General features: G+C 38.7%; 1 protein-coding gene across 1 annotated transcript in view; it reads left to right on the top strand.

The window, feature by feature from the left end:
- LOC126203032 (acidic fibroblast growth factor intracellular-binding protein) overlaps positions 1-13,950 on the top strand; it is a 103,447-nt gene that overhangs the window by 38,753 nt on the left and 50,744 nt on the right. The window contains exon 6 of the mRNA XM_049937270.1: positions 12,741-12,968. Within this exon, the coding sequence (XP_049793227.1) occupies positions 12,741-12,968 (228 nt within the window). The remainder of the gene's footprint in view (positions 1-12,740; positions 12,969-13,950) is intronic.

Raw genomic sequence — 13,950 nt, 5'->3', positions numbered from 1 at the left:
TTTTTGGTATTTGATATTTGCCACGCCTGGGGTACATGTGGCATCCTACTTTACTTTGTTGATAGCTAATCCACTTGTGGCTCCAGAACTTGTAGCCCATCCTCACTTTTGCCCAGACAAACTGTTATGTTGTTAATTTTGTCTGGTCTTACTCCTGAGTGAGATACAATGTGAAGATTGTTGTAAATGGTGTTCCAAAATTTTTGTGGGTCTACTGTATGCAACCAGTTTTGGGGGACATCACACCATAATCAAGTAGGAGTTCCAGGGACCATCACATGCTCTAATTTAGGCCCTGTAGCAGCGTCTTGTAGTAATTCCTCTGTTTGTGGGTCTTGGTGTTGCCCTACAGTGAGCTCTTCATAATTGATGCCGATTGTTGCAGTGTTAATGTTTATATGAGAGAGAAAATCGGCCATAATGTTGTTTGTGCTCTGAATATGAACGTCTCCTTTAGTGAACTTGACAATAAAATCGAGGTGATGGAATTGGAGTAGGTACAGTCCTTGCTCTGGTTGAATTATTACATATGAATGGTTTTTGGTATGTTGTGTTCCACTCCATGCACGATCTGTCACCTGCATGATGAATGTGCCAACTTTTACCTTACAAATGTTTTGCAGTTGCCATCGTTGAAATTATTTGCTGTACTAGACCTGCTATGCAGTGCCACCAGGCCGTGATGTGACAGTTCATCATCTTCTGTGGTGGGTGGGTGCTGAAAGAGAGCTCTGATTTATTTAAACTAATAATGCAACTCATTTACAGTTGCAGGTGATACAGATCTGGCACAGCTTGTAGATCACAAATAGATCATAATGTGTTTCGCCGTACTGATTTGACAATACAGAATGACAGTTACCATCTCTTCAGCTGTTCTGCCCTTGACATTATTGCCCATGCCCTTTGCTCCATTGCATCCGAGGCACCATCAATTCGCAACACCAAAGCAGAAGTGGGATTCTGCAGCAGCTGGAGACGTGCACTCACCTTTTCGCTTTGTTGATGTTCTGAGCTGATGCTGTTTACACTAAACCTGCACACATGGCAAACCAGAGCACACACAGTGGGATATTCCACACTTAACAAGTATCTAAACAACATTTCAGGTTTCCATGAACATCTTTTGTTGGCCTAAGTGGTTAGAAGTGGAACACATTATTTCGCAGAATCGAAGCGTTACACTACAGATGGCATCCACTCCGATAAAAGGTGTCGTGTAATCCAACTTACTTGACTAATTATGACATAGTCTAAGATAAGTTAGATTCAGTTTCTGTTCTATAGACCCAAAAGTGAGATGATTCTTGTGGGCATGGAACATGCCAGAAAGTATAACATAAGAAACACAGAACATTTGAATATAATACTCATTTCCCTGATCACTTGTCAGGAGATTGTAAAGGTATGTGAATACATTACAGTAAACAGGAACTGCTAATATTTACAGAATTAATACACTGTTAGAATGAAACATAGTTATGCACTTCTAATAAATTTATCAAATACAAAATAACCTAATATTGACTGTTTTGATGAAGTACTGTCAAAACTGAAGTCTAACAGCCATTTTTACTTAAGCTGATGTAACAGTCCTCCTTAAGATATTCATCTATAGGGTACAAAGAATTGTGTACCAAAAAATCTTTCAGACTCTGTTTAAACTGTGCTGCTTTACCTGAAGCTAAGTTTTTAATGGTTGCTGGCAATTTATTGAAAATATGTGCTCCTGAATATTCGACCCGTTTTACTTTCCAAGGTAAGGGATTTTAGGTCTTTATGTCTATTGTTCGTATTTTTAGTATTGATATTATCTATTGAGCTGTTGATTGGAAACAGTGAAATATTATTTGCAAAAAAATTCATTAAGGAACAAATATGCTGAGAAGCAGTGGTTAGAACGCCCAGGTCCTTAAATAGGATTCTACATGATGTTCTTGAATTTACACCACAAATGAGTCTTATTACATGCTTTTTGACTCTAAAAACTTTTGCTTGGTTTGACAACTTACCCCAGAATATGATCCCATATGTCACAACAGAATGAAAATAAGCAAAGTATGGTTTTTTATATATTTATATCTCCTACATCTGACATCATTCACATTGCAAATAGACTTTTTCAGGTGCTATAGCAATTTTGTGCTATGCCCTTCCCATTGAATTTATCATTGAGTTGTAATCCCAGAAATTTAACACTGTCAACCTTTTCTGTCTGCATGTCTTCATATGTTATACATGTTCTGGAAGGAAATCTCTTATAAGTTCTGTACTGCATATAGTGGTTCTTTTCAAAGATTAATGAAAGTGAATTGGCATTAAACCATTTATTAATGTCAGTGAAAATTTGATTAGCAGCCATTTCTAAATCTGTACTTGACTTGCTGTTTATTGCAAATGTTTGTATTATCTGCAAACAAAATAAACATAACGTCTGGCAACATAACAGATGAGAGGTCATTAACATATACAAGAAAAAGCAATGGATCCAAGGTGGAACCTTAAGGAACACTCCATGTAATTAATTCCCGATCAGATGAAGATTGATTGCATACTCCACAGGTATTTTGCAACAACACCTTTTGTTTCCCATTAGTTAGATACCACCTGAATCATTTTGCAGCACTGTAATATTCTAATTTACTAAAGAGAATGCTGTGATTCACACAGTCAAAGGCTTTTGATAGGTCACAGAAAATGCCAATAGCCTCTAATTTGTTACCTAATGAATTAAGTATGTGCTCACTGCACATGTAGATAGCCTTCCCTGTATCAGAACCCTTAAGGAACCCAAACTGTGACTTGGATAGTGTATTATCTGCAGTCAGATGCCTAAGATGGCTGAACACAACATTTTTAAATGTTTTTGGAAAAGCCGGCAAAAGTGGAAATTGATTGATAGTTTAATGGTATCTCTTCATCCCCCTTCTTGTAAAGACGTTTAACTTGGTCATATTTTCGCCAGTCTGGAAATGTTTCAGTGATAAGAGACTGATTCCACAAATAACTTGTAGATAGAACTCAACTCACATGAACACTTTTCGGTTAACTCCACTGATATGTTAACATAACCGCTGGAATATTGTGAAAAGAAAGTTGCTATTCACCATATAGCAGAGAGCTGAGTCGCAGATAGGCACAACAGAAAGCCTTTTTGTTTTGACTATCTGTGGCTCAGCATCTCTGCTGTATGGTGAATAACAACTTTCCTTTTCATAATATTGTTACATTCCATCCTGAGTGTTCCATTGTTTGATTTTAACCACAAGAATACTTTGGTTTTAAGGCTGTTATGATGGATGCTACTTTTTTGGGAGAAGTGAGTGTCGTTTTCATTTCACTGAAGTTATTTGTAGAGATTGGTCTCAGATATTACTTTGCATTGTTTACTGAACTTGATAAACACATGCTGTCTGTAACAGAAACAAAGTACTTGTGTAAGATGTTTGCAGCACTACATGCATTTGTTACCAATGTCTCATTCGTTTTTAGATCTACCTGTTCCACTTCCTTTCTGGGCCCACCTGTCTCTGTTTTTACAGTAACCCATTTATTTTGTTGCCTGGTGTAATTATCTTTTTCTCGTAATAAAGATGCTTGGATTTTGGATTACTTGCTTCAGTATTTTGCAGTAGTCTTTGTAGTACATTACAGTGCTAACATCAGAGCTGTTCCTGGACAGTAGATATAGTTTCCTTTTTGTTCCACATGAGACCTTTATTCCTTTTGTATTTCATGGTTTATTTTTAGGCTTCTGTTTGATTTGTTTTACGTTTAGGGGAAAACAGATGTGGAAGTAACTTTATTAATGAATGCTTTGTATTTTCCATTTGAACTGGAAGTATTGTAAACATCTATCCAGGTCATGTCATTGAGAAATCTCTTAAGATTCTCCATTTTTGACTGATTTATGAGCCTCTGGTACTCAGATTTAATATCTTTTATATCCTGACAAGTTTCAACATTTAAAATAAGATGTTGAATGGCATGATCAGATAGCCCATTTACTATTGCTTTTGTGATGCAACTTTTTTCCCTAGATTTTTCTACAAAGTTATTATCAATAACAGTCTCCGAGCATTTACATACCCTAGTTGCAAAGTTCACAGTTGGAATTAAATTGAATAACAGTGTTACTGATAGCAACAATTGCTCACTGACACAGCTTTTCAATAAAAACATATTCAGTTCACGAGAAACCACTGTTTCCTTGTTTTTTACTCTGAGATGGGACAACAGAGCTTCCAATTTTTGTATGAAGTGGTTTAAGTTTCCTAAGGCTGCTCTGGTGTACTTACTATTATAAAGGACTTATTATGAAATACCACTTCTGTAGTGCAAGCTTCTAAGTGCTGCTCTGAGCAAATCTTATTAATATCAGTATTCTTGAAATTAAAACAGTTTCTGACAAATGTGGCAACTCCTTATTTCTCCATATTCTCTCTACAGAAGTACAAGGTTGACTTAAGTCTTGTAACATCTAATGTACAAGTATCAGTGGTCACCTGATTTTCAGAGAGGCAGTTGCTCAGTTCTAATTTTTCAATACAGATAAGCAACTCATTAAGTGTCTATTGGCTTCTGTCTCGGGTTCTTCGGCCGACGTTCATCTAATGATTTTTCTGACATTTCGCCAGCATGAGTGGCTGGCATTGTCAAAGCTTCACCCTCCATTGCCGGTGGTGAACTGGAGCCGAGCTCGCGGCCGCAGACTATATGTACCTGGCGCGCCAGTGTCCGAGGGCTTCTCCGCGGTCATTTCCGGTGCGGTTCTCCTCTTGCTACCTGCGACGGTCGTTCGCTGCAGTACGGGAAGCCAGGATATGTTTATCTTAAGGCTTCCCTCTTTCTTGTTGAAACTGTTCACGTGTTTTTGTATTTCTACAGCTTCTCTGAACAAGCGCGTGTGATAGTGCTTCTCTACAGCCAGAACTTCCGCGTCGGCGAATTTTATTACGTGGTCGGTCTCATTCAGTGCGTGCTCTGCCACGGCCGATTTCTCCACCTGCCCCAACCTGCAATGTCACTTATGCTCCTTGATCCTGGTGTTAATTGATCGTCCAGTCATTCCGACATAAACTTTTCTGCATGTGCATGGTATACGGTATATTCCCGACATCGCAAGTGGGTCTCTTTTTCTCCTTCGCCGATCTAAGACAGTCTTTGATCTTCCTTGTCGGTTTGAAAATCGTCTTTATGCCATGTTTACACAATTTATGACCAATTATGTCCATCACTCTGGGAATGTATGGCACAAAGGCCGTACCCAACATTTCTTTTTCTGGTTCCTTACTTCACCGAGTGTTTGGCTCTGTTACACTTCTAATATAATTTGTGGAGTACCCATTGCTCCTCAGAACAGTTTCCAGGTGTTGCATTTCTCGTTTGAGGTGTTGCGGCTCACATATTCGTCCTGCTCTTGTTACGAGCATACTAATCGTGCCTCTTTTCTGGCTCAGGTGGTGGTTTGACAGTTTGTGCAGGTATCGGTCCGTGTGTGTCGGTTTTCGATACACGCTGTGTCCCAGGTTTTCGCCGTCCCTTGTGACCAGCACATTTAGAAATGGCAGTTTCTTGTCCTTTTCTACTTCCATGGTAAATGTTATGTTGGCATGGAGGCTGTTCAAGTGAAGTCACTGAGCTGTTCTTCACCATGGCTCCACACCACGAAAGTATCATCGACGTACCTGTACCACACCTTAGGTTTGCAAATCGCCAAGTCCAGTGTCTGTGCTTTGAATTGTTCCATGAGGAAGTTGGCCACCACTGGACTAAGAGGACTACCCATGGCGACACCTTCCAGCTGTTCATAGAAATCGCCATTCCACATGAAATAGCTCGTGGTGAGGCATGCACATTAGATGAATGTCGGCTGAAGAACCCTAGACAGAAGCCAATAGGCAGTTTGTCAACAAGTGGCCACGAAAGCCTTAACAATTTTGAACTCATTAAGCTTACCCCTCAGACCTCGGATATTCTGACGGAATAAGGATAAATGATTTCATGAATTGGCGGAATTGCAACTGGATGGACCTAATTTTTCTATCAATTTCTGAATGTCTACAGTTCCAGTTAGGGGTTGCTTGAATCAATTGTGTATACTAGACTTTGCTTTCTGGTTGCCTGTTTTATCGGCGTGAATGTCATTTTCAACCTGTCTCTGAACATCGTTTGTTTCACCCTCCCTATCCTAAAAAAGAACTGCCATTCTGTCAACTGTAACCATTGTTACTTTACCAGATATGATAGTGCCCTCCCTTAAGATATTTGCTATTATTATTCACTAAATAACAACAATTTTAACTTTCATTCAGTTATTATTATTTAAACTTAATGTCCCTTGAGACCAAACTCATTGTTATTTCTTCAAACAACAAAAACAAGTATATGAGTATATTTCTTTTCTCTCAGTCCTTTTTAAATTAATGAATATTAGGTTTCCTAGGATAAACGTGGCAGCTATCATCCACAGTGCCTCTACTTACTTATCTATACATATTACAAAAATCACAATCACATTCTCTATTCCTTTTCTTTGTAAGATATGCCTTGATTAATCATTTCTCAAATACATTCCCCCCCTCCCCCCTTTTTTTTAATTTCACGGAAGTTTAGCTCTCCACTTTGCATTTTCACTTTAGAAAAATATGATGTATTTCAGCTGTCTTAGTTAAAAGATAGTGTCTTCAATAGCCTCCTTTCAGACTTACTCACTTCATTCAAGATACTGGTTTATGTACATTTCAACCATACACTTGTGCCTTGCATGCTACAATGTAGTAAATGACTTTCCCTTTTCACAATTTATTGTTCCGTTTGTATTGAATGTTCATTCATACTATCACCTAATTATTTTATACATACACTATTTCCTTTTCGTAGTTCGATACACGAGAGGTATTTGCCCTGTTTGATTGTATTGTACCATTATTGCAGTGCCCTTATTCAAAAGTAACAGCATTTACATTGTTTTTAATTAATTGATCATAACAGCATAAATTTCTCAAATTTATTGAGATAGAAAATGTTTAGGTTCATCTTTACCATAATGAATTTGTGCTGATGTTTTAACCTGCACCACTCTCTGTAATTTCAAATCTCAGATCTGTGGTAAGTCAAATGTGTGCAGAAATGTAAATGCAAAGAATCATCAGTGCCCAGGTAACTTTGATTGGCTTTAACAGCACTGCTAGTGTGACTAATAGTCACTGTATAGCTTCTTACCTCTGGAAGAGCTGCCTTATGCCTTCTCCTATTGGCAGATACTGTGTAAATACCTTTTCGTCACTGGTCATTCTATCTGTGGATTCACCTGACCAAGGATTAGACCCTCTCTTCCCTGGGTTCACCTGTCCTTCTCCTCTCTGATACCCTTTTAAAACTAGGTATGCTCCATCTCAAATCTTTAACAGTATGCACAGCCTCTGACCCTTATTTTATCCCTCCCAGTGACGATGTTTCTCAGTAGCATTTCGAATCTACTCGGTCATTCCAGACGTATATTTCTTTATTCCTTCTTTCACCAGTGCTTCTTGCAATGCCACAAGGTACATATATTCCATTAAATCATCCAATTATGAGCCCTCTCTCATGTTATTCCTCGTATGTTTGTTTTTCTACTTGTTACTAATAACATTCGTGCATGCCGCCCCAGCTAGTCTTCACCTTCCAATAGATACTTGTTGACCATGACTGTCCATGAGGGATTTCTTCATTACTACTAGCTTATAAAGACTGTCTTTATTCTTCATTGTCAAAGTGGTCACACCCCACTCACATCAAAAACAGTGGAAAAATGCAATTTGGAGTATTTACCTAAGTAAAACATAGTCTTAGCCACAGCAGCAAAACAGTTAACTTGCCAAAAGCTTCTTTCTCACCTTCATAATAGTGCGTCATACTCCATTTAGGGAATAGTTTCCTTTTCTGTCTTCCCACTTTTTAGTTGATGTACCTAACATGTATTGTTACCTGACACCTTCTAGGTCTATATAGAACCTTCATAAGGTGTATTTACTTCTAGGACAGGACAGTAGGAGATGAATTTATGTTAAAGCCAACAGGAAAGTAAGGGTGGAAGAAACTGCTCCAGGGAAAACAAAATATGGAATGCTGCTACAGTTAACGGGTACACCCAACAGATGTCAACCTTCTAGGTCTATATAGGTCTAGGTCTATATAGAACCTTCATAAGGTGTATTTACTTCTAGGACAGGACAGTAGGAGATGAATTTATGTTAAAGCCAACAGGAAAGTAAGGGTGGAAGAAACTGCTCCAGGGAAAACAAAATATGGAATGCTGCTACAGTTAACGGGTACACCCAACAGATGTCAACCTTCCAAATCTGCAAAGATCACAGATTCTCTGGGGATATGAATTTCTTTAACATGTCGTTATTGTATAATCCTTTTTCTTGACCAGTCTCCGGATCTACTAAGAAAACTGCTTTTGGATGAGGCAGACCCCGCACCTTGAGGAGCCTCCTGTAGTGTGGAAAAACTTGCTGGTTTCCTTTTTTAAATTCCAGTCATTAACCTAGAATGCAGGTGTAATTGCTGTTTTGTTGAAGTTTTGTAATGTACTGTTTGCTTGATTTTGTAAATTTTCTTCACTGTGTTCTGTTGTTCTTCTACTTCAGTTTCTATTGAAGGTCGTCACTTAAACATCTTCAGTATTGGTTCACCAATGAAAGTTTTATTCACAATTTCTACCTGTGGTAAGCCTGTAGACATTTGGAGTTGTTAATTCAAAATAGTTTGGAAGTCAAGAATCAACTGAGCCCCTGGCTTACGCTTGTTAGACCAATATGTTCTGCACATGTGTTAAAAATCTTTCATTACTTGTGCACAAGGGTTAGATTACAGATGATCTCTTGGAATAGCTACATGTCTTATTCCTTCCATACTAGAAGCTCTTTGAAACTATTGCTTGTAAATTGTGATCCTTTATCTGTGAAGAATCGATGAGGCTTACCTAAATCTTTGAAATAGTATCTGAAACATTTTATTACTGTATCTGGGTTAGCTTGTTTGATAAGATAATAGATGTAAGTGACACCTACTCGACATGTAGGTAACTGTTCAAAAAAATCAGCAGCGGTTAAATCAGGTAACATCTTTAATCTTCTGAGATATTTCACAAGATCATAGTAGTTTTACTATTTTTGGGCTCAAGTTCTTGAAGTAAACAAAATTATTCATATGCCTCAGGAATACCAAAATGTCCATATCCTTATGGATAAATCATATTAGATCTTTTTCAACACTTTAAGGTATGCGCAGTTTCGAACTAGGTAAAGTAGTATTAAATCTCCAGAACAAGATACCATCAGTTATCATCCATGATGCTGCCTCAGTTGGTAACAACAATGCCTTTTCACATTGCTGAAATTTAATACTAAAATATTCCTCTGTTTTTATACCCTGCTTTATTCTTAAGGCTAGAGCACTGAATTTGTCATTAGTATAATTTAAGGTTAGAAAATTATTGCAAAAATGACACCAGGTCCTTCAGTCCATTTCATCGACACCTAAATCTTGACCACACATCGGGAACTTTGTTATGAGAGCCCGATATGTAATTAAATTTCTATTTGGAATTCTTGTAAAAACAAGCATTTGGAATTTTTGAATACTCCATATGATAACTATTAGTTCCTTTTCCACATCTGTGTAATCTAATTCATGCTTATTAAGACTTTTACTGTTAAAATGATAGTTTTATGCAACCCAGTTTCAGGATTCCATTACCCTTGAAATAATTCAGAAGCGACACCATATTCTGATATGTTTGTTGCTATTTTAAATGGCTCATGCATCATAGGATGTTACAGTATGGACACATTCCCTAATGCTTCTTCAATATTCTAAGAAGCTTCTGATATCCCTTTGTCACATGTCCATTTAGCTCTTTGCCTTAATAATGTTAACAGTCTAGAATTGTTCATTACCTGGCCATGTACATACCTACGATAAAAATCCTTCTAGTTCAAGGAAAGAGTGTAATTGTTTGTAGCCCTTATCCTCTCAGGGTCATGTTTGATTCCATGTACCTCTATGATACGTCCTAAGAACATTAATTCCTGCCTACCAGCATGAAATTTGGACAGTTTAGTAGTAATACTGTTATAGCCAGGAATAACACAATAACCTCTTCAGTCTGGTTTATTAAATCACAAATCACTTTTTAACAATTATGTTAGCCAAGCGTCTACCCAGGCTCACACTCAGAAGTAATGCAGAATTAAAGTTTGGTTATACCAATGTCCGAATGTGCATGGTGGGATGCACATCCCGCAATTATTCCCAAGTCCAGTGAAGTTCAGTCTCTCCAAGTGAAGTCGCAAGATTTTCCGCCGAGCAGCCAGGTAACCTCGAGTGGTGCGTCGAGTCATTCACAAGCAGCTGGAACACAGCGTACTGCACTTCCCGATGAGAACTGTCGTTTGCGGCGGTGGCTGGGTTTATATAAGGCTTGCTAGTTAATGGAGCCGTCGGCTGGGGTTGCTGTTTTCCAGGGAAAACCAATCGCAATGTTTCCTGGCGTAGCCAATTGCTGTGTGCTGACAAACGCACGCGCGCGAAGGCGGCCAGCGATGGTAGCCGCGAGCCGCCCGGAGAAGTGCGGCCAGCGATGTATTTCTCGGCCACGTAAGGGAGCGTCCGTGTAAAGACGGCCAGCGATGGAAGCAGCGGGCCGCCCAGAGAAGTGCGGTCAGCGATGTATTTGGCGACCGCGTACTGGAGTGCGTTGTTTGGTGTTTGTTAGAAGTGGTGTATACCACAAATACCTTTCTCACAAAACCTTTTGCTGTGTTTTTGTTAATAGAGTACAGTACTCTTCCCATGTCTTGGACAGTATTAAAATATCATCTATATAGATAATCGTTCTTGTAAGAAGTCTTTCCCCAAAGCTTCATCTAAATCATGAATAAATACTGAAAGTGAAATGTTTAACCCAAAAGGCAGTACTTTGAAATGATACAGGTTTCAGTCAAACAAGAAAACTGTATAGTCTTTCAACTTTTTGTGTAACCTTACTTGCCAGTATCCAACTGTCAAATCCAGTGAACTGAAATATCTGGCTTGTTCAAACCTAGCTAGCAATTCATCAAGACACATAGGTCTGACTCTTTCAATACGTTTATTGAGAGTACGTACATCTGACTTGTAAGACCAGGAACACTCTGCTACCTTACTTAACAACCAACTGTGGATTGTAGTAACCACTTACACTGTGTTCAATTATTTGATTGTCTATCATCTTATTAATTTTTTCTTGAACTGCAGGTCTTGACCTTAAAGATACAGGCACGTAAAAATTAAAATGAGTAAACCTAAACAACTGAATTGTTATGAAATGAAGTTAATGCTCTTCAATTTACAATTAATCATGCCTATTACATTGAAGAAAAGCGCATCTCCTGCAAATGTACTTCACTTTAATTGTGCTAGCTTTAAAATCCAAAGAAAGTAAGCCACAACAGCAATGTTAGCAATCAAACAGAGCTATGCCATTTCCTCAGTGACATTAATTTGTTTCATTCATTTACACTGCGTTCCTGAATCACAACATACAAATTTTCAAAGCAGAGAGATCTCTGGCACCAGCTATAGCTAGAAACTGCACAATCTGACACACTGAAGAAAGTATGTTATGAATTTCACAAACCTCTTACTCCGCTGCACAGTACTTCCTGCTCGGTGACTGCAGTGGGGTGGAGTGAATAACAAACAACCTGTGCGCATGATAGTTTAAAATCTACAATATAGGAAAAGATAGATTACTACTTAACGTAAAGAATACATGTCAAATTGCAGACAGGCGTGATTAAAAGACACTTCCATATAGCTGTTGGCCACAGCCTTCATTAGTGTACACACACACACACACACACACACACACACACACACACACACAAAAGAGCAAAATCAAGCAACAAAGCAAACACCCCTCACACATACACAACCACCTACTCCACCATCAAGGGCCAGAATGCGTGTTTGCGCGTGAGGTTGTGCTTGCTTTGTGTGTGTGTGTGTGTGTGTGTGTGTGTGTGTGTGTGTGTGTGTGTGTTTACTGACGAAGGCTGTGGCTGAAACCTACATGTGAGTGTCTTTTAATCGTGCCTGCCTGCCATTTGACATGTAGCAATCTATCTTTTTCTACGTTGCTGATACTCCTACCTGGAGTTTCCATTGTTTGATTTAATGTGTAAAATCTGTACTTGAACGAGGTCATAACTGCTTATTGTCTGAATTATGGTCCAAATTTTTGTGCGGGATCAGTTTATGGGGCTGATATTTTGCGAGTGTGCTTTTTCCTTCTCAAAATATGAGTTCATGTTGGTGATGTTTTTTTGAAACAGGACAACTTAATGGAATATGAGTAGAAAACATTAAACCACTTCGTAACATCTTCCCCTAGAGAGCAAAACATTGGCTTCTGTTTGCATACAACTGCATGCAGTCACATGCCTGACCAGGTGTTGTGTAAGAACATATTTTGTTTAGTGAAACTGTTTAAAGCTATCAAATATCAGGTACCACTGTCTATGTTCTTGTAGATCACATGAATACATTTTCATCTTAAGCTTGTTGATAAATGATGAGAATAAATTAAAGTAATTAGTTTTACTTTTTATAGTCTTAGATTATAGCATTATTAAGATGATTTAATGGAATTATGAGCAAACGTTGTGATGTGTTGAAATAGATGTAAGTTGTGTGTTTATTTGCAGACGCTACGCTGCTGTTGTCTTTATAGGACTGGCTCGCTTTGAGACAGGAAAACGCAAGCTGCAACATCTAGTACTGTCTGATTTTGAACACTGTGCTCATGCTATCATGGGAAGCTGGACATATCGAGATCCGGGGACAGAACATGATCACACTGACCTAGACAGAGAGTTCTTGCTTGACCTGCGTGAACTCAGATGCCTGCAGGATAAAGAGAAAGAACATAAGCAGTAAGTATAACTGTTGTGACAGTAAGTGTAACTGTTGTGATACTTATATCTTAGAAATTCCCTTATTCCTGTGGTGAGGTTTTGGTTGTAACATACAGTTTGTTCCTACATTTTCATTCTTGTATGATATTAGAAAACCCATATTTCATAATATAAAATATTTTTATAACAATTAAAACTCCAGGTAGGAATATCAGCTATGTAGGGTTGCTATTTACAATAAAGATAACTCACTAAGTTGCAGACAGGCACAATTAAGAACTTATACGTAAGTTTTCGACCAAGACCTTCATCAAAAATGTTATTGGTATTAATACCAACCAGCCGTCCACCAGGATGAATGGCCACTGCGAAACTGTGGCCAAGAGCAAAGTAGACCATCCTGTGGCGCAACATGGAGCTGAACAATAACATGGTTGATTTCAATGGCAGTTTCACTACCCAAGCCATCTCCCAAACTCAATCTCTGATAACATACTGTCCTCACACCCTCCACCCATCAGTTTCCACCTCCTCTGCCCTATCATCTCCTCACCCACTTTCCCCACTCCTCTCCTTTTTCACTCCATTTTCCCCACATCCCTGCCCCACAAGGTGGTGATGCTACGCCTGTTGGCATTCCAGTTCCTGCCCATTCCTCCATGCAGCACTCCTCTCTTCCTCCATCCGTGCACTGCTAACGTGTCCCCTTCACCTTGCCCACCCCTTCCATATTGTTGCATTCTGGTCTTAGATGCTGGAGTTGGTGATCATGTATGCGTGAGGTGTGCTTGCTTGTGTGAATGAATGGTGTATGTTTCTCTTTTTCCTATGAAGGTTGTGGCCAAAATTTTAGGAGTAAGTGACTTTTGATTGTGCCTGTCTGCAACTTAGCATGTTATGTTTCCTATAGGTATCAATCTATCCCTTCCTACATTGTTTTTACAACAATTTGTTTATAAGTATATCTTTACTGACATCAGTGCTGATACAGTTGTAACTG

The sequence above is a fragment of the Schistocerca nitens genome, chromosome 9, assembly GCF_023898315.1.
Source record: "Schistocerca nitens isolate TAMUIC-IGC-003100 chromosome 9, iqSchNite1.1, whole genome shotgun sequence".
NCBI lineage: Eukaryota > Metazoa > Arthropoda > Insecta > Orthoptera > Acrididae > Schistocerca > Schistocerca nitens.
The sequence above is the reverse complement of the archived record's forward strand: the minus strand, read 5'-3'. Positions and strand labels throughout refer to the sequence as shown.